Here is a 23,964-nt window from a genome sequence, read left to right as displayed (position 1 = left end):
GCCGCCCGAAAGCTGGAAGGGTCATTCCATTTCGTATTCAACAATCGAGGTGGACAGACGAGGAAATGCCCGGAGAAATTAAAAGAAATAGAGCGATAAAAGAGTGATCCATCCATTCTCGAGATAAGCCCACTCGCCCGTCCCGACTTACCACTCTTCTTTTTATTTTTTTGGCCCGGTAATCGCTAAAGATGATGGCCCCTCTCAAAAGTCAGCGCGTAAAAGCTCAACACTGTTTCCGCTCTCAAACTCGAAGAAATAAATGCTAGTACGTTACGACGTGTATTAAACGAAATCGTTGCGAGTTACGAGAAGACTGGGAAAAAGCCACCACACACGTGTGGGTCTTATTTCTAAGCTTCATCTCGATTTATTCCCGGAATGCTTCCTGTTTGTACCTAGTTACTTTAGAAATAAATGACTGTGTTGGCGAAATTTTCGGGAGACTAGGACTGAATCCTGTACCGAGCGCCCATAGTAAGAACATTGGCAACAAGAAAAAAATCATTTAAAAAATAAATAAAGAAAAACAGGCGAGAAACTTGTGTGACAATTGGCGGTTTGACAAGTAGCCAGTCTTTGGAGACGGAACGGTAGTCGGCGAAAAGAAGCCCTGGAAAAGTCTAACCTTTTCTGCTGTATGTACCTTATAATTGAATTGATCGAAGCTGATGCACGGAAGCCAACAAGCAAAACATTTCCTTTTGGACCCCCCCGCCCGTTATCAGTTCCGTCTTCTTCCTCATTGAAAACCATACAGCTGCAAAATAAGACCAGAGTGTATAGTATACGCGTACCGGTACAGACTGGTTTTTCGCTGCGAAATCCCGCTGAAGTTGTGTGTACTCAACATAACACTGCTGATAGAATTAATACACTAGGTGCAGTCAGCAAGATAATAAGAGTGCAAGTTTGGTTCGGCGGGGGTTGTCTAAACGATTGCTGTTGCAAATCTGATTGTTATCGACCCGACGAACGCGATGGGAACGACACCCGCTACGATTCAAAACGATTCACATCGTCCAAACAATTGGCTCAATGAAATTCTCCCAAAGTGCTTTTTCGTGATAAGTGGTCGTTACTGGTGACGAATCAATCAAGAGGTACACGAAATGGGATTTTATCCTGAAAGTGTGTTAAGAGTCTCAAACAACCCGTAAGCCGCTGCATTAAAAAAAAGGGTGGGAAACAACTCGGGTTAATCACATTTGCAACAAGTGAAGAAGGGGGTCAATAACTGTGATAGCATTAACCGAGCCACCATCACACAAAGTGATTATAAATGTCATTGAAGGGATGGAGGGGAAAAAACAATCGACAAGACGGATATTGTATCTAGCGTAGATGGCAAATAACAATTTTCGTGGCGCTAAACGAGCAAAGCTCGGGCTCGGGATAGATAATGATGAGTCTGTAAATTGCCGCAGCAGCAGCAGCCATCCCCATTACTTTAGCTGCCAAACAATAGAATGCTCATTTCCCATAGAAGAAGGAAATTAATGAGCGGGAAAGAAATTACGTGATAAAAAGACAAGGAACGACGTCATAAACGCAAAAAGGGAGGAGAGGAAAAAAATCATGAAAAAACAAAATGATAAATAAACTAGTTCCGTGAGTGAATTAGTTGGTATATCCAACTGGCGAGCTAAAGAAAAAAAAAAAAAAATAAAAAAACTCAAATCAGAAAAGCCATCAAAAGAAAAAGAAAAAGTGCACAGGCAAAAACGAATGGAGTGGTCGATACATTTTTCAGTGGCTCGGCTCGGCACACAGCAGGACTCCCGCCGCATCGGTCGGTACTCCCGGCCTTTTTTGTTTTTCTTTTTCAAGCATCAAAGCGGAGGAGAAAAGAAAATCAGACGCACTCGAATGCTGCCGGATGACGCAAACTCAGCCGCCCTTTCCCCTGCACATCATTGAAAAGAGAACGAGGCTTTTACCTGAACTCTTAGCCAGTTACTCATTCATGAACTCAAGACGCTGAGAGAGAGAGAGAAAAACAAAACTTATTCTATATACTCTTGCCGTTAGAAAAAAGTCAAATAAAACCAAGCCGGGTTGTCGATCCCGACTCTATATAGTACGTACACATCTTCGCAGCCAATTTCCATGTTTTAGATTTTTTTTTTGCACGACACGGAGCGTGTCTCCACGACTTCCACATAGTAAGGCGACACACAATCTTTCCTGCTGCGGTAATACAATATTCAACAAGACGGAAATTGACTTCTGGTCCGGTTGCAGAGCAGAGGGCAGCAGGTTCGCAGAGGTGAAACATGGCGAAATCAGTTGCGGTCGTTAAAATGGAAATCAGCTTTGATTTTCAGTTGCATAGACACACAGAGGAGCACGGCCTTGGCGTCCAGCAAATGTATACAATGACGAAAGCTACCGGTACCGCGCTCAGGCTGCACACACACACACACAAGTTGGATCAATACAATCCGGGCCGAATTCGGCACCGTGTGTAAGCTCCTACGACTACGACGACGACGACGACTCTCTAATGCCTCGCACGACTAGTCATTATTTTCTCTTTTCCAACTTGGATATTACGCACAGCCTCTTTGACTTTGCTTCCAACTTTTGGATTCAATTCAAAACATTACAAAAGAGGATATACAGGGCCTATTCTCGAGTGTAACAACGGTAATGCGAATCAAGAGTTTTTGTTTTCTTTTCTTTTGTCGAAACGTAGACACTATTACGTATCCATTTGTATGTAGGAACTGAGAAAGACAAGGATTGATCGCATTGTAAGAAAACCACGGATACACGTAGAAAAACCCCGTCACCTTTAGCATTGAGAAAAGGGTGGGAGGCGACTGATTGGTTCACCTGCGGGTCACTCGCATCGGAAAGTAATATCCAAGGGGTTTTGTTAGATTGACGTCACAGCATCAATTAATGGGGTAACGAATCAAGAAGAGGCAATAAAAAGAGCTGTAAGGTACACACGGGAGTTAAATCCCTTCCCCCAAACTGTTACGGAAGCCGCGTTGGAGCCTTATTTTTCTACAACAAGTTGGCGCGGTCGATTGCCCTTGAGCCCCCGACATCCCAAGTTCACGCGGCTGCTATTGTGTTGTGTTGGCCGGGAAAATTAAAAAAGCGTGCACTATGGCGAAAAGAAACTGTCCAGTCTTATAAAGAAACGAATTGGCCAGTCTCTGTACATGTTGTCTGCTCGGAGAACTTTCGCTGGCGGAATTGTAACGAGAACCGACTTGGAGGAACGATTTCGGTTAAGTGAACATGATGATGACTCTTATTAAAAATGTCTGGGCAAGCAGAAGAATAAGATGCAAAGTGAATAATATTTTGAAGCGAAAAAAAGAAAAAAGAAAAACTTGAAAAGATGACGTCAGAGGGGGAGGGAAAAAAATGTAAAAATGTTGCCGGATGGTCGATTCTGCACAATGCAGCCTCCGGTTGAAGATTTAATTTAAAACGCATGTTGTGAAAAGAAGAAGGCTGCTGCAACTTTGCATCCAGTGAGCGGGAAAAGTTTCATGTTTCTCATCAAGAGTGGAGGTGGCCTGCAGGCTAGGCAACTTGGCCGGCAGTGCCGCCAGTTAGAAAGGCCTCAACATTAGCCTAAGCTTTTACTATCTTGAATGGTGTCTCGTCAGCAGTCTCAGGAGCAGCAGCAGGAGCAGCAGCAGGAGCAGCAGCGGCAGGAGCAGTAGTAGCCAGCAGCAGATAGCCGCCGCTTCAAAGGGCCCCTCTGAAGTCTGGACAAGAACAATGATGCAAAACGTCCAACAAACATGATTCTCAACTCATTTCCGCTTGCTGAAACCGAAGTTATGAGCAGCGCAGCAGTTCCTACGAATCCCATCATCATTATCGAACAAACAGTTGGCGGTGGTTTGCGGGTCCTTTGGCATTCAAAAAACACGACCGCACACAAGACTGGTGTGCGGGGGGGGGGGGGGGGGTTCTGTTTCTATAGAAAATCAAAACTACGGTTCGTTCAATCTCTTCATTGGACGCGGGTGGGGGGGTCCTGTGCAACCTGTCATGGCTGCTACCCCACCAGCGGACTGAAAACAAAATTGGGAGGGTTTGACGAAACAAAAGCAAGAGGTTTCCTCCCTCAGTTATCGCGTTCTTAGCGGGTCGTGCGCTAACAGTCACGACCCGGCAGCCCTTATTTTCACACATCATTCCTTCATGTGCACACACGCGTAGGTTAGGCCACACAAGATCAAGATAGCAACTATTATCGACTAGCCACCCGATATTTACAGGGAACAGCTCCCGTGCTTTTTCTCTCTCTCAAATAATAATAAAAAGAAATAGCATGAGACATATTTTATCACGTGTGTGTGTGTGTGTGTGTGTTTTTTACTACATCCGCCAACTGGAGTGCGCAGTGGAGGACATGAGGTCCCCATAAGCAAGCTACTTGAAACCACTTTAATGGCCGGGTGGCTTTTTTTTTATTTTTTTACTTTCACCCGGATAATGGGCACAATGGGTTAAGAAAACATGGACCGAGCCGCCCACGATGGCCAGCGCACCTTCCCCGCTAACTAAACCAAACAGCAGTTGACCTATAGAAAAAAGTCCTTGCCACAATAACAAAAAATCTCGTTCACAGGGGAGTCGATTCCGACCGCTTCCAGACTGCTGCGTCGATAAGATCGCTATTTTTACGACACCAAATACGGTGACACTGCACGAAAGTTGTCCAACCTCAATGGTGATAATTGAGACACATTTTGTTTTGCTCCGCCAATTCACAAACTTATTTGTCTACCGTTGGGAAATACGATCAAAGCGATAGAAATTTACTGTTCACCACTCCTAGTGGTCAATTGATAGTAATCACTTTTTTTTTTGCTTCGTAATTATCCGCTTTTCTGAGAAAAGGAAAAAAAATTTGAATAGTTGAAAAACCAGTCTTGTAAATATTCAATTCTTCGACTACCATGATATAATTACAATGACGACGAAGCAAAAAAAAAAGAAAATTGTATATCATTTTCCATGGATTGGGAGCACGCAAGATTTGTGCAGCAAATATTCAACAACCAGCAATTTTAAGTGAATTCCAGGCTTCAAGCCCACAAAAAATAATACAAACAAGTCTTGTACTCCTTGTAGTACAGTATCGTCCAAAAAAATCCGAACACCATGGTCTCTTTCTTTATTAAAAAAAAATATTTCTGCATTTTTTTCTTAATTCTAATAAATGAACTTTGTAAAACAATTAATTCTACACATAATATGAAGTCTTGAAAGTTAAAAACAAAGAATCTACATTAAACTGGGCTTTTGAAAAAGAGGTGCGTTCGGATTTTTTTGGACGATACTGTACGTAAAATTGCATCTCTTAAAGATCTTGATCCGAACGCTACCGCCATCTAGCGATAGTGAGCGAAAACCCAAACATTCGTTCGTGTACAAGAGGTTTCAACCGTCAATAACAGATGGCGTCGTGTCCCGCAAAACCCTGCAGGAACGTTGGAGTTGAGCCACACCTGTGATTGCACGTTCACGGTCAAGAGGAAGCAAATCGATACGTCACTGACGACTACACCTTCAAGAGCTTTATGTGTGTGTGAGTGTGTACACTTGAGGTCCAGGGTCACGCCACCAATTTGTGATTCATTGTTTACACGCATCCCTGCCCTCCTTTTAAAAGAAAAGGTTAGTCCTAGGTAATGGACTAATGATGATTTGGTACTTTGCTGTCAATTATTTTTTTTTTTTTTTATTTCGGTAATAACGGTAGAGAGAGGACGAAAGATAAGAGTTGATGGAAGGATGATTAGAGGTGGATGCGTGACGACTTCAAACGAGCAATCAATAGCATTCGACGCATTCGTGTAACAAGCTGCCAAATTGGGATTCAGCTCATTACGAGAACATCAAGCTCGTACGCGAAACTAGCGGCAACAGAGATTCATAGACGCCTCGACAAATCAACTGGATCTTCTTCGCAAATATCACAACAACTGTCATTAACATCAACAGCAGAGGTGGCGATTTTTCCACAAGGACAAAAGACAAGTTTTGTTATCGGTGCTGGTGCCTCGATATAATTTCTTACATCTCGGGAATTGTTACATGTTAGCTCCATCTACTTATACCAGCAAATAATGCCAGGGGGGAAAACAAAAGATAAACACATAACATGAGAAGTCAACTAGGTGAAAATAAAACAAACAAAATCAAATGCAATCCCGAAGATTTCTTTCCCGCTCAAGTGAGAGGGCGGGAGCAATAAAAATAATAATAGGCCCTTCAAATTCCCGAGAGTCAAAGTCCTGCCTATAGGAAAATGGACGATCGATTCTTCTGGTCCCAAAGCAGAACCAAATAACAAAAAACTAAAAATAAAAAGTGGAAAGCTCCTCTCTTTTCTCTCTCTCTCTTTGGTCTCGTCCTCGGTCGGTCTATACAGCTCCCGACGGCCATTATTGTTCAAGGAACAGGATAGAGAGAGAGAGAGAGAGAAGGAGAACAATAAAGAAAATCCAAGCTATTTCCTATTTATGACGAGATGTAGATCGCGGTCTACGTAGGAAAAGCATTCAAGCAGATAAGCAAATAGAATGGTTTCGATTCTAATGGCAGATCCGGTGGGAAATGGAACGAGACGAGCCTGCTGCCCCCACAAAAAAACATTGATTTCAACTATGGCTCGACTTGTTCCGGGGGTCTCTCTTACTTCTCTTCTCTTCTCTCTCTCTCTCTCGTCCGTTTTATCGAGCTAATTGCACCGGCATAATGAGCTGGAGCCTGCAACCCTAGAGCTAAACGGTAGCGGGCCAAAGGGATTCAAAGCCAAGTTGCCGACCGAAGAAAGTAGTCCCCCCGCATTCGTCATTCCGGCCACGTGAAGAAATAATAAAAAAAAAAAAAAAAAAAAGGAAGGAGGAAGCGAATAAATAATGTTCTAAAGACTCTCGGCGGCAGTGCTAGCTCAGTGGATTTCGGCGCAAAAGTTTTTAAAAGCCTCGGCAAGACAGAGCAATCGATGCCGACTTATTCGACAAGCCCCGAATAATGACGCTAAATCTCGTTTGAACCGACTGTATATATATATATAGATAGATAGAAAGACGATCTTTAATCCTATTCAAAGTGAATGGTCTTGAGAGAGAGAGAGAGGAGGAGGCAAACTGACGGACCATGTAATCTATATAGAAACGAGATTCTTCTATCAGTTCCACATTGAATTGGCTTAATCGAATCATTCACCGGCGTGGCTGTTGCCTGTGCACAGTCACGGGGATCCTTGGCGACGCCGCAGCTGGCAAAAACATTGATCCGTCGGTCAAGTCTGCAGCATTAGAGAGCAGCGACAGTGTTCCGTCAACTCAATGCAGCGTGAACGACGTTTTGATAGCTCGGGAAAACGGAGACAGCAGCAGCAGCAGCAAGCAGCCGGAGCAATAAGAACATCAGGGAGAGCAGCAGCAGCTAGGCCGTCGAGTCGAGATCGATGATGATGTGGCCATTCGTTCGTGCGTGACTCTGATTGACCAATCAGTGTCACAGCTACGCCGACGCCCACGACACAATGAAAAAAAAATAAAAAATAAAATAAAAAAGACGGTGGCAATCGCTCGGCAGACGGATGCGCAAAAGACTCACGTTGCGAGTAAACATTTTCCCACCTTAGCGAGAAAATCGGATTCTGCGTGCGCAGCGGCAGCATCAGCTTAATGCTCCGAGAAACTCAGAAATGCAATTAAGAGACGAGACACACAGTGGCTAAAAGAGTGGGAGGGCTAACTCAACATTACGGCGAGGCGTTGGAGGTTAAAATAAACACAAAAAAGAAAACAAAACGGAAGGAAATCGCATCAGGGCCAGTCGATGTTCCTCCGACAAAAAAAGAAAATGAATATGTCGATACGTGATTCAAAGTGACAATATTTCGGTCCAACGACATATGCGCAGAACCAGTCGAATGGTATCGAGAGAGTAGTGCATTCAGGTAAGCGAACAAGGGTTTTGAATTGGATACCTTTTCGAACTTTAATGAATTCTGTGAAGGAAAACCCTGGAGCACATACAAGGCCAACGAATTGTTGGCGAGATAGGCAATAAAACAGGAGCCTAATTGAAAAAACGGTTGCTAGTTGCCAGTCATCGGAAGACACATTGTGTGTGCACTGCATCAAATCGATCGGCATAGTGTGTGAGCGATCGATAGCGGCAGCCTTCGCGAGGAGTGGACACGTTTACACTTACAGCCAGTCCAACGTCGGAATAAGAATGGGCCAATAAATAAAACGGGAAAATTGCGATGCAACAACAACAGGGGGGGGGGGACAGCAGCTGCAACAGCGGCCGAGACATGCAGTGACCAGTCTCGTTGACGAGAAAAGGGGAGAAAAAAATATAAGAATACACACATCAAAAGAGCGAAACCAATAAGCAGATCTGTGTGTACTCTTTTATGCCAAGATGCCAAGAGGTGAGGAAATCGATCCATTTCCTCACGACACGCCTTAACAGAAATATGAAGCCGTCTTTTGAAGCTGTTTGACCGTTCTTTTTTTTTTTCTATTTTATTTTCCTTCCTTCCTAGTACATGTTCCATCTCCTTCCTCGGCCGCCTTTACAAACACATGGCACGTCTCCATAAAGTTCGATCCCGCGCGCGCTATCAACCTTGTCTCTGATGCCACCCTTTCATCACATTTTCAATAGCGTCAGCTCTACAGTCGAATCCCGACTCCACCCCCATACAAGACACACACGCTCACTGACTACACTCGTTGCTATCCCAGCCAGAAATAATTGACTCAGATATTGATTTCCACGTCAAAGACGCCGGTCTTTTTTTTCACATTTCCTTGCAAGTCCGACCGTTCTCGACCAGTTGTTACGCCACATCAAATATACATGGCGGTGATGCAGTTTCAAGTTCGTACCCCCCAAAACTACTAAAACTAGCATCACCGACAACCAAATGGCGTGCGTCCGCCTCTTTTTATACCGTTAAAATAAAAAAATAAAAATAAAAGTCTCGACACATCACGTAACCCAAAGTTAACAACAAAAATCCAATATGGTGCGGCAATATCGGGTTGGAGAAAAAAAAAAGAAAACTCGAATAAAATCGGGGGGATGTGCATATTTATAACCCCCCCAATTGAGGGGCTGTTGCGGCGGTGATGAATGGATGGAGAGAGCTATAGCTTACCTGGTGGTGGTGAAGTAGTGAGGCGTGATGGAATCGCGTTCGTCGACCGGGTACAGTAACGAAGTCGACGCCGGCGTCAAGGTTGACCCGTAGTCGAAGAAAGTCTCCTCGGCCGAGGGACCCGGCTGATCAACGATGGTAATGACAGGGATGACAGGCACTGTGCGTCTGCAACGCGGATGATGCATAATTCTCTGATTTGGCAAGGGTTCAGACACTACGCACTCGTCGTGGAAGAGCTGGGAAGCACAAGCCGTGGTGGGCGATGAAATATTTCCGTCCTCATCGTCAACTTCACTTTCCTCCACCTCGGTTCTATTCTCATCTTCCTCCTCGTCCACGTCCACGGAGGTTTCATCGCCCTCCGTCGGCGACTCCTCCGCATTGGATTCGCCGTCAGTGTCATCCTCCTCGTCGTCACAATCGGCCGAATCGTTCAGGATCGAGTGACACTTGACGTTCTCATCCGCTCGAGTCGCCTCTTTAGCCACAGTCGTCGACGACGACAATAATACGAGATCGGACGCTGCACTATCGTTGTCGATCGAGTCCGATGGGAGAGGAGCGGGAGCCGTTAGTCGGGCCGTCTTGGCCCGGCCGAGCTTGCGGCGTACGGCATAGTGTCGTCGATGAGGAAAGCTGTTGGTCATCAGAGAGGCGTCGCACGTGAAATGTGGACACCCCTGGACAGACTCCGGCTCGGCCTCCATGACTGTGCTGCCGCTAAGATTCATCAAGAAAAATGTTCGATCTATTCTTTTGACATAACAAATCAGATGGATGGAGTGGGGTGGGGGGCAGAGTGAGGGGTATGCAAACAACCAGCCCAAATCCTAGTGCCCTTTTAAACCATCACCAAAGCCGTGTGAATGAACAAGTTTGACACTGCGAGTGAGAGAGAGAGTGGTGGCATAAGGCATTTAGGACTAGTGCCTATCGATCCCAGCCGTCTCGCAGCTTGCACTCGCTAGTATAAACACGAAACACAATTAAATGCTCGATTAAAGGGAGATTCATTCCGTCGATTCTCGCTTCTCCTCGCGCAACCAATTTCAGTGCAATTTTGACGCGGCACCTGACAGAAGAACGGAGACGATCGCTGGGGGTGCGCAGCAGTCCGTGACCAATGCCAATCCATATTTTCAATTTCCGTACCACCATTTTAGGTCGGCGAGACTCAAATTCAATGATGTGACCATCTTATACAGATTTTTTTCTTCGTTGAGCTTTGCTGTAGCTACTATTACGCAACCTGCGAAAGGGGGGGGGGGAAGGGAAATGGACTGTTTTGGAAAATGTCACCGTTGCAGCCGCCTGCTACCGTCAATCAAGGGCGACAACAAATAGAAACCTAGTACAGGGGAGAGGATCTCAGCTGTTTTCGAAACAAAGAAGCCAGCGCAAACGAGACGGTGCCAAATTCAGCTGTTTTTGGTTCTATATTAAAACCCAAACGAGGTTGAGCTCTCTCTGTTTTGTCGCCAAATCGACTCGCCAACGGAGGACTATTCCGACGTCCAACTCGCACCAAACGGGAATCACTTAACATTCAAAGGAAACGGCGGCGGTACTCTGGCGCTCACTCGACGATGAAAAATGATAAAGCACATCTTGTCATATTCTTGATAAACTCCGTAACACCACCGAGCAGACGATACTGCGAGATTAAATTGTAAAACCAAAGTTACATCAAGATTCGAGAAGGCCAGACAGAGAGAGAAAATCGAAAGCAACGCACACAGAGACACACAGACACGTAAAGAAAAAAAAAAGGGAGAAAAGAACACGAATGAAAAAGAGGTATGAACGACGCCGATTCCGGCGAGTGAATGGTATACCGGCGGGCTTTATCCTCTTTTCCTTCCCTCCCCCACTATACTCGGGTCCCTGCAGCTGGAAGCAAGGGTCTCCCGATCGACGCTGGCGACGTCTCAAACTAGTCCCGACACACACACAGACACACACAAGGCCTGGCCCCTTTCGTCGCGACTGCCGTGCTCTCTATTCACGTCATTCGAAAACCGCGGGTCCTTTGCTGATGGATCGGTGAATCCCCCCTCCAACCCCCAAATGTCATAACAACCAAAATGCTGGCATATATTTCATTAAACGACATGCCCTGCTCTAACCTCTTGTACATATATATAGACTATTCAGGCGATATGTAAGCATTCACTTATTCACGTATACAAGACATGTATAGACTCGGTAAGTGATAGACGACGATGGCAAGAGCCGAACACTGGGGAAACCTGTTGAAGGAAACTATTCCAACCACATCCATTGGTCTCCTGCACCACACGGACGTTATTATCGTGATTCCGGGTCCTTTTTTAGCCTCCAACATGCGGACCACAATCAATTTTCAAGCCAAACAAAAAAAAAGATAAATAAAATGGATCACTCTGGGTAAGAAAAAAAGAAAAATGACGAGCGAATGAGGGATGCATCAATGAATGGAGTCAAGTCCGATTTTTGACTGTAGAGCTAATGAACTGAGAAAAGATGAAAACTTTTGAGACACATACAGTGAAGCTCGTTTCGAAAGGACCGCCAAAGAAATCGCCATGACGGCTAGCTATCTCTTTTGTGCTTCTATTGTTACGTTCTTGGGCATTATTTGACAAGGAACAAAAGAGTTTATGAACGCAAAATCTTTCCCTTCTCCCACCCTCCAACTGACACTATTTTTTTCTTGATTTCAGCGCACAGAAAAAAGTCGGATAATTGAAGAACGTCCACTCTTTTTAATCCAGAAAACTTCCCGTTAGTCGGTTGACCATTTACGGATCGTTGTCTCGAAATTCATGGCTTGTGTGAATAAAAAAAGATAACCGCAAAACACTGTTACTTTTAGTTGAAGGTTTCCCCTTCAAAAAGTCCAACGCATCCAGCCAACTATAAAATCCAGCCAAACGGAAGAAATTTCTCACCATCGGGTGTTTTTTGTTGGAGAACCATCGCTATACCTTTACACTACCTGAAAAAGTCTCGATCGTGAACGACTGTGTACGTTGCCTAACTCGACAATCATTTGCTAAATATATCATGCTAAGCTGCCATCTGTGGAGATGAAGTCAAAATCACAAATAGAAAAAGAATAATAAGAAAAAATGATGATAACCATCAGATCAGACCAAGGCACTTCACGATATAAAAAGGAGAAGGAAAAACAAAAACAAACTTTGTTCGTTTCCATGCACTAGAAGCGACAGCATATTAAAATCTAACAGATGAGGTGGGGAGGAGGAAGGGGAGAGCGTTCATTAGCTGGCACGTCTAATCCTATTGCACGGGCTCCACCCACATACTTGTCTTGATCTCCAGAAAAAGAACAAAAGACGGGAGAATGCCACTTATTCTGCGTATACAAGATAGCAGGGGCAAGTTCATTAGGGTAAGTTGACACATTACCGGTAGCATGCAAAGAGAGAGAGAACGGGGCTTCCAATCCGAGACACTTTCGGGATTTCAGTGTTGACACACAACTATGCATTTGTGCTTCAACAGTTTGCAAATAAAGACCAAATCAAAACATCAAATACTGGGAACATACACATGCGCATATTTGGTATCGACCTTTTCATATCGATCGAACACGAGTTGGTACACTCTGAGGGAGTTAGTTAAGGTTAACTCTACATCCCCATATCGACGTCAATCCAGAAGTATACATATGATATGAATGAAAATGCCTGGTGCACTTGAGATTGTGCACAGCCGGTCGACAGACTAGATAGAATGACGACTGCAGCAGGTGAATAAATAATTCTCCACGTCATCAGTTTGGGATCGTTTTCTTTTTCGTCATTCGCCGCTTACGTTGCTTTCCTATGCATTCACTAAGCTTGAGCGTGCATCTGCTGAGCGTTGCACGCAAACGCCATAACAACCGCGGAATCGGAATGTTTTCTCAAGGTTACACAATAAACATCGAAAGATCCATTCTCTTTTTTTCTTAGCCGGAGCTCTGAGAAGCTTATTACGAATTCAAGGAAATAGCGAAACGCCACCAAAGGCACTTTATTTTTCCTTCTCTTCAAAATGACCCCAAGCACGTTTTACAAATCTGAATTCATCAATTTGGTTAGAATATAGATATTATAAGAGCTACTGAGAAACTGGTGATTATCGTGTGCTCCGAAAACAAGAACTTGTTCTACAACTCGGTGTCAGTATGTTCAAAAAAAGTATTTTTATTGAAAACAGGAATTTAATTGTTATGCGAATTTCAAAACCCTTATCGCATACATCTTAAATGCTATATGGGCTGTGTGAAATACCATTACTTTTACTAAGGGGGAGGAGGCCAAGCATTTTGAAGGACTCAGACAAGATGCTATTCACAACTGTAAAGTCGAAAATTAGTATCATTACTTCTTTACCAACAACGCTGTGTATAATTATCTTCAATAATAAAAAAAAAATCCATTCAGGCACATTATCCCACTGAGCTTAGCAAGGTCATTCAAATTTTCTACCAATTTGATGAAGAAACAGAAAACCTCCCATTAAAGAAGACTGGAGAAATTTTAAATTCGAAGAAGATGCTTTTTAAAATCGAAACATCAAACGCGAATGATTTTGCATGAAATCTGACAGACTGTCGCATCTTATTAATATCGAAAGTGATTGTTATTCATTGTGTGTGTGCAATAATTTGTGACCAAACGTCCGTTTTTACAACCCTACATGCGTAAATATATGGTAAGCTGATGAAAAACTTGGGCCAAAACTTGAAATGAAAAGGTAGCAATTTTTATGGAAAACAAATGTAGCTAGCAACCTGTTGTTTGGAGGAGCACCATTAGTTTAATATTCAAATGCTAGATTCAAGAAACTTGGGCCTGGCTTAGAAAATTTGGGCTTGGTGACTTACATTTTTGCATAAGCAATACCAGATCACACTAAAAAGCAAAGCACAAAAAAGATGAACTTACTTGTTTACAGATGAAACTGCACCATGAATGTGTGTGTCTTCTAAATACGAGTCAGTGAATATTTGTCCTCCTTTTGGAACATTTCCATTGCCATCTTCAAACATAACTGGTATCCATAGCCCTGTCATGGTCACGAAGCCTCCTTTTCTGTAAAAAATAATAGTAATAATGATAAGATAACATCAAAACAATCATTTATTAAACATGTGTATGAAAGCACATGGTTGATTATTGTGTTTGATAAGTATTGACAAGGATTATACATAAGAGTACTCTGCATTGTTAAATTAATGTAAAAATGAGATCTTAGCAGAGATAATCATTGGCAAGCATGTGCATGTAAATTACTTGGAGATCTCCATGCATGAGCATCGTACACACTTCAATTTAAGTATTATTGTTTGCAGATCAACACAAGCCATTCATACATTGAAGAACAATGGATATCTAAGCTGAGATTTGAAATGATGATCATCCACTAAGTAATTTGTACACAGTACACATCTGATTAGGCTAAAATTTAAACAGAGAAAAAAAAATCTTATTTATAATACCAGGAAGTATCTGCAGTTTCATCCTAAAATTATTAGTTTAACCGATGCAGTACGGAAATGTAAAATTTAAGAAAAGTAAAATTTCCATTTAATGAATCGGCCACTGACAATTAAATTGAGTATTACACGATTTATAAAGAGTTCTCCACATGACTGTCAGAATGCAACATATGCAACACCATCGTTCGTTCGTTATTCGTTATGACAAAAATTGTTTTCGGCACTTGTGGATTCAGCACCATCTCTTAGGTGACGTAGGAACTGGTTAACACCCAAAAAGTGTGTGTCGTCTGTCGTATTACCATGGTATTACGTCCACAGACCACAGTGCATTATGCAAGTTTCGATAAAGAAACAATTCGAATAGCTAGGCGCCGCCGCCGCCTATAAGATGTGTATTGAGATTTTATTTTTTTTTTTATCGTGATTTGGTTTTGGCGTGTTACAGATAATAAGACAAAATAATTGTATATGAAAAAAATAAAATATTTTCACCCTCCCTCCCCTTTATCGATTTATTGGGGGAAAAAAGGTAAAAGTGTAGGGCTTGAGATAGGCCTATTGAAGCGTGGCTTTGGACATCCTGATCATAATAACTATATTAAGTAAAATAATCAAAAATTTGTAAACCAATCTAACATCCCCTCCTTGCCAATAATTACTCATTTTATGAACAGTGGAAAACAGTGTATTAGTAAATATTGTCTAAGTTCATAGTGTAAGGCCCTTATCATATGAGAAATCATATGACCAATTGACCATCGATCGATGGTTCCATATTTGATAATTTGCATTTCTATTGCATCATGGCTGTTGGATATTAAAAATCGCTCACTTAATGGGTATTTGGGTAAGCTACAAAACGCGGTAGTTCAGTTAATTTAAATTTTTTCTTTGAATACGTTTTAAGTATGACACATACTGTGTTGACAAAGGACTAAATCCTGACTTGCGAAATCGTGCATTGTTAGCGTAACTTTCACTTTTTTTATTTGTTACGTTCGCTCATTGTTGTGGAAAAAACCATATTCAAAAGACAGATTTTAAAGAAAAATGAAAGCGCTTCCAATTATCAACGACAGATGGTGTTGGAAGTTTACATAGATGACTCACATCCGTCTCGAGGGGAGAGCATCAGCTGATAAAAGTGAATAGCCAAATCAAGACGTGAACTGAACTGAACACTAGCCTGTTGATATATTTTTTTTTCTCTACCGTCATGTGAGTACAATAATTTAAATAAATTATTTGCAATCAATTTAGTTTATCAATCTTGTAATCAAGATTTGTGAAATAGTGGTTGTGGTGGTCGAACTTTTATGCTAGTCAAACTTAAACGGAAAGCAGAGATAATAAGTTTCCTTGTGTTTGGGTCGATGTCAAACATTTGACTTTATTGTATATAAACGTTGTGTTTGTGTTAAATTTATAGAGCCAGTATATTTGGGTCAGTGTAGCCCAAACTGCAACTGTTCTAGATATTTATAAATGTTCCCAATTTGACGACGACGAGCATTATTTTTAAATTAAGACGAAATTCACATGGGTGTGATCTGTATTGCTTCCATCAAACAAAAACCACAGCAGAATATGCTACTCTAGCAAGCAGTTGTAAATAGTGAGTTTACAACAGTAAAATATTATTATTTTAGTAGAACTAAACTTAGATACATGGCAGGAATCACATTTTTTTTCTTTTGTTTTAGCTTAGAGAAGGGAGCTTTCCTCAGAAAAACATTTGGAACTTTTCCATGAAATGCCCAAGTTAGAATATATGCCAGTTGTTTATTATGGTGCTATTTCATAAGCAAAAGACGTTTTTGTAGAATTCTGAATTCGTGCACCCGATCAAAAATCCGAAATTTTCTATTTTGCAATTTTGGAAAACTGGTTTCGTTATGCGTCCACAGTCCACACAGTATGAGAATTGTGCCAATTAGACTTTTTTTGTCTAAACAAGCACACACTACATTTCCCATTATTATTTTCTACGATCGGATCGTTTAGCTCTAGTTTTAGTTTAGTTGCCATATTTTCTAGTTTTTCATGTAAGTTGTTTATCAATTTATGATTTTGATGATTATTAAAGGCCAGACTCATAAAGATAATCACAAAAAAATGATTGCCTAACATTTCCATTTCTAAGTTTTTATTTAATTTTTTTTTTGTTCATACAGGAATGCTTTGGAGTCGGATTGTTAAAGTTGCCTTAATCGGACTTTTCGCAAGAAATTTTGGATTCAATTGTTCCTAAAAGAAGAACTTATTTTAAGAAATATTTTTGAAGATTCGATGTTTTCACTTTCAGCTGTTGTCGGAATTAGGATCAAATTAATGCGCATCCAGATTCCATGAAACCCGACAACTGCCAAGGCCAACAACTTGGAATAAACCTACGCGCAAATAAAAAGACATTCCGTCTCAAAAATAAACTATACTTCTTGTGCGCACGGCCAGTACCCGGGGTGCATGGGCAAAGATTCAGAACTGAAAACGGATCGACCTTCAGCAGGTTAGTTTCTTTTGCTTTGCCACGTAAACGAGCTATATTTTGTTATCCAAATATTCTGTAGTTAAAATATAATGATGTATGCGGCCGAATCCTGGATTGCTATAATACCATATTCTATTTCCTAATTTCACATTATCAATTGTTACATATGCTATCCTTTCGTTATCTATTGATTTTATTTTCTTGGCCACATCCTGCAGGTTAACGACTCAATTTTCGAATGCCAAGCATCAAGTTTTGTGAGTATATTTTGATTTAGAAATTAATTTAATTCAGTTGATATATGACTTTTATTATTATCATTTCAGATCAGAGATAAGGTAGGCATTGCTTGCTTCTCGTGAATCCTTCCTTTCCAAATGGCAGAAGAATCCCCAAATATTGGCTTGCTTAAGCCACCAGTTTTTTCAACGGTCAATGGCAACACACCTCCCTACAATATCAGCCATTCGCCTGTTGTGGTACCCAAGTTCAAGATTAGCCGAGGCACCCAAGCAAATGCCAGTATTCAGAGAAATATTTCCAAGTTCTCACCTTCACCGCCTGTGCCTGCTAAACCGGCTTCTCTATGCAAACAGCCAAGATCGCCGGCACCGCCTGTTCCACCAAAGCCAGGAGCCCTGAAATCCCCATCACCAACGAAACCGGCCATTTCACCAAAGCCTGCTTTGCCACCTAAACCTATCATGAGATCTTGTACTACCGGGAGTCTTACTCGTGAACCCGTAGTGCCACCAAATCGTCCTCAACGTAGCCGCACTGAGCAACATCTTCATACCGATAAAACGGAGAAATCCATTCCCAAGTATCAAGACAGAGTTCCTGTAAATCCAGTCCAACAACTTGCAGTCAAACAATCCCGCAAGAGCGCCAGTCTGGGCCGTTTGGAAGGTGTGCGATGCTGTGCTATGCTCGTCAATGAGACAAACGAAAGGTGTTTGCAACGGGATTCCGGCTTCATCTCGTGTAGCCTTGAAAATGTCGGTCAGTCTCCACAGAAATTCATCGGCCAACATCCACACATCCCGGTGACCTCCTTGCCGATTGCTCCTCCCAGACGCCGAAGGAAGTCGGCGGATAATTACGAGCCTATCTACGCCGTTATAGATTTCTCAAAGAAACGCAATAGGCGCCATTTGCTTCTTCAAGACCAATCAAACGGCAAGAACCTAGAACAACCTGTTGAAGAAAAGACGGTAGAAGTTAATAGTTCGATGACAATGGAACAAAGTGCCCCGGAACCGTCTTGCGAGTCCACTACGAATGATGGCGAAGATTCTGTGACATACAGTTCAGCCTTAGAAGTCAGTGCTTTAAACGCAACGATCACGTCCAGCCAATTGGATTCGGATATAGAAATTATTGCAAATTCATTGGCCACCATTACGTCTCTTTTCGAGGATATTAGTCATCAAGCTGATAGCGTACCCGCTATTCGATCCTACGCAGCAAAAGAACCAGAAGAGTTCCACGACGACTCGAGTTCTTCTGTTGAAGAAAATCGGTTAGAAGAACAAACTTCTGAAATTGGTCAAACGGTGATTGCCCGTTTGGTATTCGGTGGTACTGTAGTTCAACAAACCGACCTGCTACCCGTAAGTTTCATCAATTATCTCTACTGTTTTAGATCAAACATAAATGTCGTTATCGATTTGACAGGCAGTGCATTCAGCTGATAACAGAAGAAAACGTACCAAAGAGTTTTGTACAGCGTTGAAGGACGTTATGCCGCAATCCTCAGCAGGTTTGGATCTGTTATCCGATAGCTTATCTGTTCGCGATCGGAAAAACAGTCCACGTGAACCAAGTCCATCTCCTTCGTCAAGTAGTGCCAGCAGTAGCGATAGTAAAGAAGGTGACATTTTCTCTGGCAAGCACTTTGATCCTGACGTGGTCTCTTGCGGCAGTTTGGGTAATTGAATGAATGAAATTTTTACTTTTCTTTTATATTTGTCATGGTAATTATTTCTGGATGATTCTATTTTAAGGTGATGTTGACACATCGGACGCGACCCGTCAGAATTCCGTTGATGACGAGGTTGAGACTTCGCACAGTGCCAGTGCGGTCAATTTAACTGTTGACGGAAAGGAGAGAAGAAATTCATTTGGTCTACGCCGAACGCTCGACACACTCTTCACTTCATTGAGCAGCAAATCAGGTGTTCGCAAGGCAGCCGAAAAACGGAAGACGCTTGACTTTGACAGCTCGAGCACAGATACGGACAATGTAATTGCAACATCACGTCCACATGTTTTTGTTTCTCGTCCAGCGCCTCCGCTACCTAGTCATAAATTCAATCGAGGCGATCGGTATGTTAGTTTCTAATTTCTTCTTATTACCTTAATACTTTGATTGATACATTTTTTTTATCTCATTCAGAGCATACAAATCAGTCCAACCACCGGAAAAGGGTAGATCAAATAGTGTAGATGGTTCATTAGCTCCTTTGGATAGAAGGCATGTTTCCCTCAGCCCCGTTATTAGCAGCCCTGAGTCAGTTTTAACTCAACAAAGTCAGCTTCTTAGCATTGATCAGTCAACGTCTTCCTCTCCCGTTCCCACTCACTATTCGAATGAAGCGGGTATTTTTTGTTGTGTTTAAATCTTTCTATCAATTAAATAGACTTACATTTATGTATTATTTAGGATCCTGCATTTCTTTGATGGAACAAAGTTCGGATCGAACAAAGGCCCGTTCACCTGAACGTTCGTCCTCAGAGTTAGAAAACGATATGCTGTGTCATTCATTAGATGGCAAGGAAAGAAAAGCCTACATGACAGCAAAAGAAATTGCCAGTTCAGAACGTGTTTTTGTCGATTGCCTACGACTCATTTGTGTTGATTTTCGGGCTGCTGTCAAGAAAGCTTCCATTGGAAGCAATGGCAGAGATACAGTGTCGCCCGTCATCCCTGAAGCTGAATTAAACAAAATTCTTAACTATCTGCCTCAACTACAGAACCTAAATCACGAATTGCTAAACGATTTCGAATTACGTCTTCACAATTGGTCCACTCAACCAAAAATCGCTGATGTCATTGTTCGAAAAGGTCCTTTTCTTAAATTGTATTCAGCATATATCCGTGATTTCCAGAGCCAGTCGGCCCAGCTCGAAGAATGTGTACAAAAGTATCCCCGTTTCGCCAAAGTACTCAAACAGTTCGAACAGTCTGAGAGATGCAAGAGTCTTTCGTTGAAGCACTACATGCTGAAACCTGTGCAGGTATTTATCTAAGATTAAAGACTTAAGTATAAAATCTCATTTTAATCGGTACAATTTCTTTTTTAGCGACTTCCTCAATATCGTCTGCTATTAGAAGTCTACCTCCGCCACCTAAATGAAAACTCGCCTGATTATAATGATACGTTGGTGGCCCTGAAAGTAGTTTCCGATGTTGCTGAACATGCAAATAATAGTATGAAACAGGAAGTAAGTAAAAGTACAATATTATAATATACAATTATACTACGGAAATATGTCTTACACTTAAGCTGCTCATAAACTAATCAATTATGTTTGTTGGTAACAGGACAACTTTCAAAAACTGATTCATCTTCAGTCACGATTAGGAAATTGTGAGATAATCAAGCCTGGTCGCTACATAATAAAGGAAGGTGAATTGGATAAAGTTAGTCGTAAAATGCTGCAGCCTCGTTACTTCATTTTGGTAAATAAGTCATAAAACATAATTGCACAGCTGGCTGAAAGATAAACGGCCAATTTTGTTTACAGTTAAACGATTGCCTGTTGTATACGAGTTACCTAAGTTCGCCGTCACCCAGTTGCGGTTTAAAGTTGCATCATGAGCTCCCGCTATCACGGATGGAAGTCCACCTTCCAGCTGTATCCGCCACTGAAGAAAATGCAAATGAGTTTAATGTTATTTCAACTGCGCGTAGCTTTACCCTGGCCGCATCTTCCATGCAAGTTCGAAATGAATGGATGAACGTTCTGTCAGAAGCCATCGCCGAACTACAGTCTAAACAGCAGACGTTTCCATCTAAGATACTGACGGAAAGTAGTGAATCGCGACTGCGACTAGGTCAACAGGTATTTACCAATTTTAAAAGTGGATCATGGCAGAAATTAATTGTTTGTATCTGTATCGTCTTATGTAATGTTAAGGCCCCAGTATGGATTCCCGACAGTCGAGTTACCATGTGCCAACTTTGTACAGCGGCTTTCAGCATCACCTTTCGACGTCACCATTGCCGGGCTTGTGGCAAGGCAAGTTGAAATATTGATGATTTGTAATGCAATTTTAATTTTTATTCATTCGTTCGTTTCCAGGTTGTTTGCAGAAGTTGTTCTTCTCGAAAAGCAGGTTTGGAGTATCTGAAATTTCGCTCTGCTCGAGTGTGTGACGATTGTTTTGATGAAATCAATGGTTTGTCTTCTTTATTATTAGCAAGAATAGTTGTAAAAATACTAACGTTTTTTCCTCTTATTTCGAAAAGGGCAAGAAGGTTCCGTAATTGAGGAGGGTATGGATTCGAGCAATTGCAGCAGTCTAATTGAAACGGATCTAAGTGCCAGTCTAGTCAATGTGCCTCCAGTCTGCTTTGTTCACGCCTTCAACGATGAAGTTGGAAGCAGACGGCCTTCATCGGATCCAGTGAGTCAGTCGACTTCTCAAGCCGGACTTCGAGCTCAACATGTAAGACGGGACTTCCGTAAAGAACGTCGCTACATCCCGCCACGTTTGATGGAGGTAAATATCTAAAAATTTACCTTTTTCCTTCTGGTTTTAACAAAAAAAAAAATTACTTTAGGTCCCTGCTAATGATGCAGAATCACAAATTAGTGGTTATTTGTCACGCAGGATCCGACGATCCTGGAAAAAGAATTGGTTTGTTTTAAAAGACAAAGTACTTTATATTTACAAAGCACCAGAAGACGTTGTTGCATTGGATACTATTCCGGTGCTCGGCTATGAAGTACAAACCTTTCAAGAGGTATCATTTACATGGGTTACATTTGTATATGATGAGTGTTTTAAAATATATTGAATTTTTTTTTATTTTTTTTTATATGAAATTAGGTTGTAGAGGAAAATGAACAGAACGAGTTTCAGTTGTTTCATCCTAAGCAATCGCCAATTGTCTTTCAGGCTGAAAATGCTGTTTTGACCAAAAAGTAATATCCTATTTTATGCATTTACAAAGTGAATATAACTTTAATTACTCGAATTTTATTTTTTAGGTGGATTGAAGCTCTTTCCTCTGCTACTATTCTCTAATCACGCCGTGCAAATTGATTTTAAATTTTAGCGTAATTATTGATTTTACCGATTTGCGAATTAACGCATTTTTTGTGATACTTAGTCTCCCAAAGATAATCTTTTTAAATCCATTTACCTGTCGCTAGAAGTAATCGTCAGTTGTCCTAGTTTTAATTATTGGCGAGTAAAATATAATATTTCGAATTTGAAATTTGTTTGGCTAGTAGACTAGTTGATATTAGCAATTAGCTATACGATATTTTAATTGGTTAGAAATGGTACATAATTTATATACGCACTTTAAATAATATAAAATCATTTTTGTATTCAAACATTTTTTAGTATTACATTATTGTAAGTTTGTAACTCAATTAAACTGCCAATATTTTGCCTTTCAATTTTCCTGTGTTTCGGAAATGGTAGTTCACAAATATTAAACGATTTTAGGTATGATATTTTCGAAACACTACTTTATGCATTATACACCGGTTTCTATACTCACAAATTGAACAAACACACCGACTGGTAAATTCTGTATTGATTTAGTCAACTGCATGCTGAAATAGTATGCGCATTTCAATTTTGTCAATTAACGATCCATGTTACTGGTTTACTCTCTTCACTCGAAGCTATGTCGAAGTGAAAAGTTTTGTAGTTGTCAATGCTGTAGTATATACGTTGAGTAAAAAAAGGCCTAAATAAATTTGCGACTTCTAATGACTATCTGTTGCAATTTGTCGTGATCTATCATTACTTGTCCTGCTATGAACTTAGGTAATAAAATAATTATTTCATGAATACGGTGGGTCTAAACTTCGGTGGGCAGGAACCAAATGCATGATTTTTATTTTTTTTATGAGATTACACTCATCAAGAGATTTCATGTCTCAATTGTCATTGTCTTAATGTCAAGATAAAATCAACGAACACTGATGGTCAGTTGCTCTCTAATCCTTCGCAAGGACCGCCCTTTTTTTCAAAATTGTCAGCCTACTTAGGATTGAGCTTGTCAAATAGTAGTGGCCGGTCAGGGTTTTACGAGAAAAGCGCACACGTTGGAAAGTGATTTGTGTGCTCAGTTTACTCCGTTTATCTAGTGACACAGCAAAATTTAATACGAGTTACTATTGTGCCTTCAGTAAACGTTTATTTAAAATTTTCCAAAGAACTATTAGGTCGTTCCGTCAGTTTTAGAGTTGGTTGTTAGCAGCTGCACCCAGATGCCCTACAATTACGAGTACACGAAAGGCCCATGAAAACAGCGTATAATATTCTATGTATTTAAGTCAACTGTACTTTTCTATCCACGGTAGGAGCGTCCGTTAATGATTCGAAATTGATTACCGCCTGGCAACAAGAGTGACGATACGTTATTGTGAAAGCGAGAAAAGTGGTTTTCTCAACAAACCAATTTTCATACGAAAAAAGTAAAGCTGATAAATTTTCCAACTTTCGAGTCATCTAGCGATAAATAAATAAACGAATTCCGAGGTTTTCTCTCGACCACACAAATATACTGTGCTGCTGGCCTCGCCCACTCCGCCCTGTCCCTACGGGCTTCTCAC

At 41.4% G+C, this 23,964-nt stretch overlaps 2 protein-coding genes and 1 long non-coding RNA gene across 3 annotated transcripts in view; 1 reads left to right on the top strand and 2 right to left on the bottom strand.

Moving 5' to 3' along the window:
• LOC124209723 (eye-specific diacylglycerol kinase-like) overlaps positions 1–14,879 on the bottom strand; it is a 48,177-nt gene extending 33,298 nt beyond the window's left edge. The window contains exons 1-3 of the mRNA XM_046607865.1: positions 14,667–14,879; positions 14,113–14,259; positions 9,173–9,895 (exon numbers count right to left, since the gene is read on the bottom strand). Of these exons, the coding sequence (XP_046463821.1) occupies positions 9,173–9,895; positions 14,113–14,240 (851 nt within the window). The 5' untranslated portion in view covers positions 14,241–14,259; positions 14,667–14,879. The remainder of the gene's footprint in view (positions 1–9,172; positions 9,896–14,112; positions 14,260–14,666) is intronic.
• An 863-nt stretch (positions 14,880–15,742) lies between these two features.
• On the top strand, positions 15,743–23,118 carry LOC124209756. Its single transcript, XM_046607915.1, has 17 exons — positions 15,743–15,887; positions 16,844–17,178; positions 17,379–17,417; positions 17,487–18,773; positions 18,838–19,090; positions 19,167–19,488; positions 19,559–19,761; positions 19,826–20,400; positions 20,467–20,607; positions 20,708–20,845; positions 20,911–21,228; positions 21,304–21,405; positions 21,469–21,565; positions 21,636–21,889; positions 21,951–22,133; positions 22,220–22,314; positions 22,381–23,118. The coding sequence occupies exons 4-17, from the start codon at positions 17,538–17,540 to the stop codon at positions 22,415–22,417; spliced, it is 3,954 nt and encodes a 1,317-aa protein (XP_046463871.1). The 5' UTR covers positions 15,743–15,887; positions 16,844–17,178; positions 17,379–17,417; positions 17,487–17,537; the 3' UTR covers positions 22,418–23,118.
• Positions 21,632–23,809, bottom strand: LOC124209758. Its single transcript, XR_006881054.1, has 2 exons — positions 23,696–23,809; positions 21,632–23,624 (listed from the first exon to the last, which is right to left on the bottom strand). It is a non-coding gene; the product is annotated as an uncharacterized LOC124209758 (long non-coding RNA).
• Positions 23,810–23,964: the final 155 nt, after the last annotated feature.

Source organism: Daphnia pulex, chromosome 12 (assembly GCF_021134715.1).
Source record: "Daphnia pulex isolate KAP4 chromosome 12, ASM2113471v1".
In the NCBI taxonomy this organism is placed as follows: Eukaryota; Metazoa; Arthropoda; class Branchiopoda; order Diplostraca; family Daphniidae; genus Daphnia; species Daphnia pulex.
Note: the sequence above shows the minus strand (reverse complement) of the source record. Positions and strands in the feature narration are given on the sequence as shown.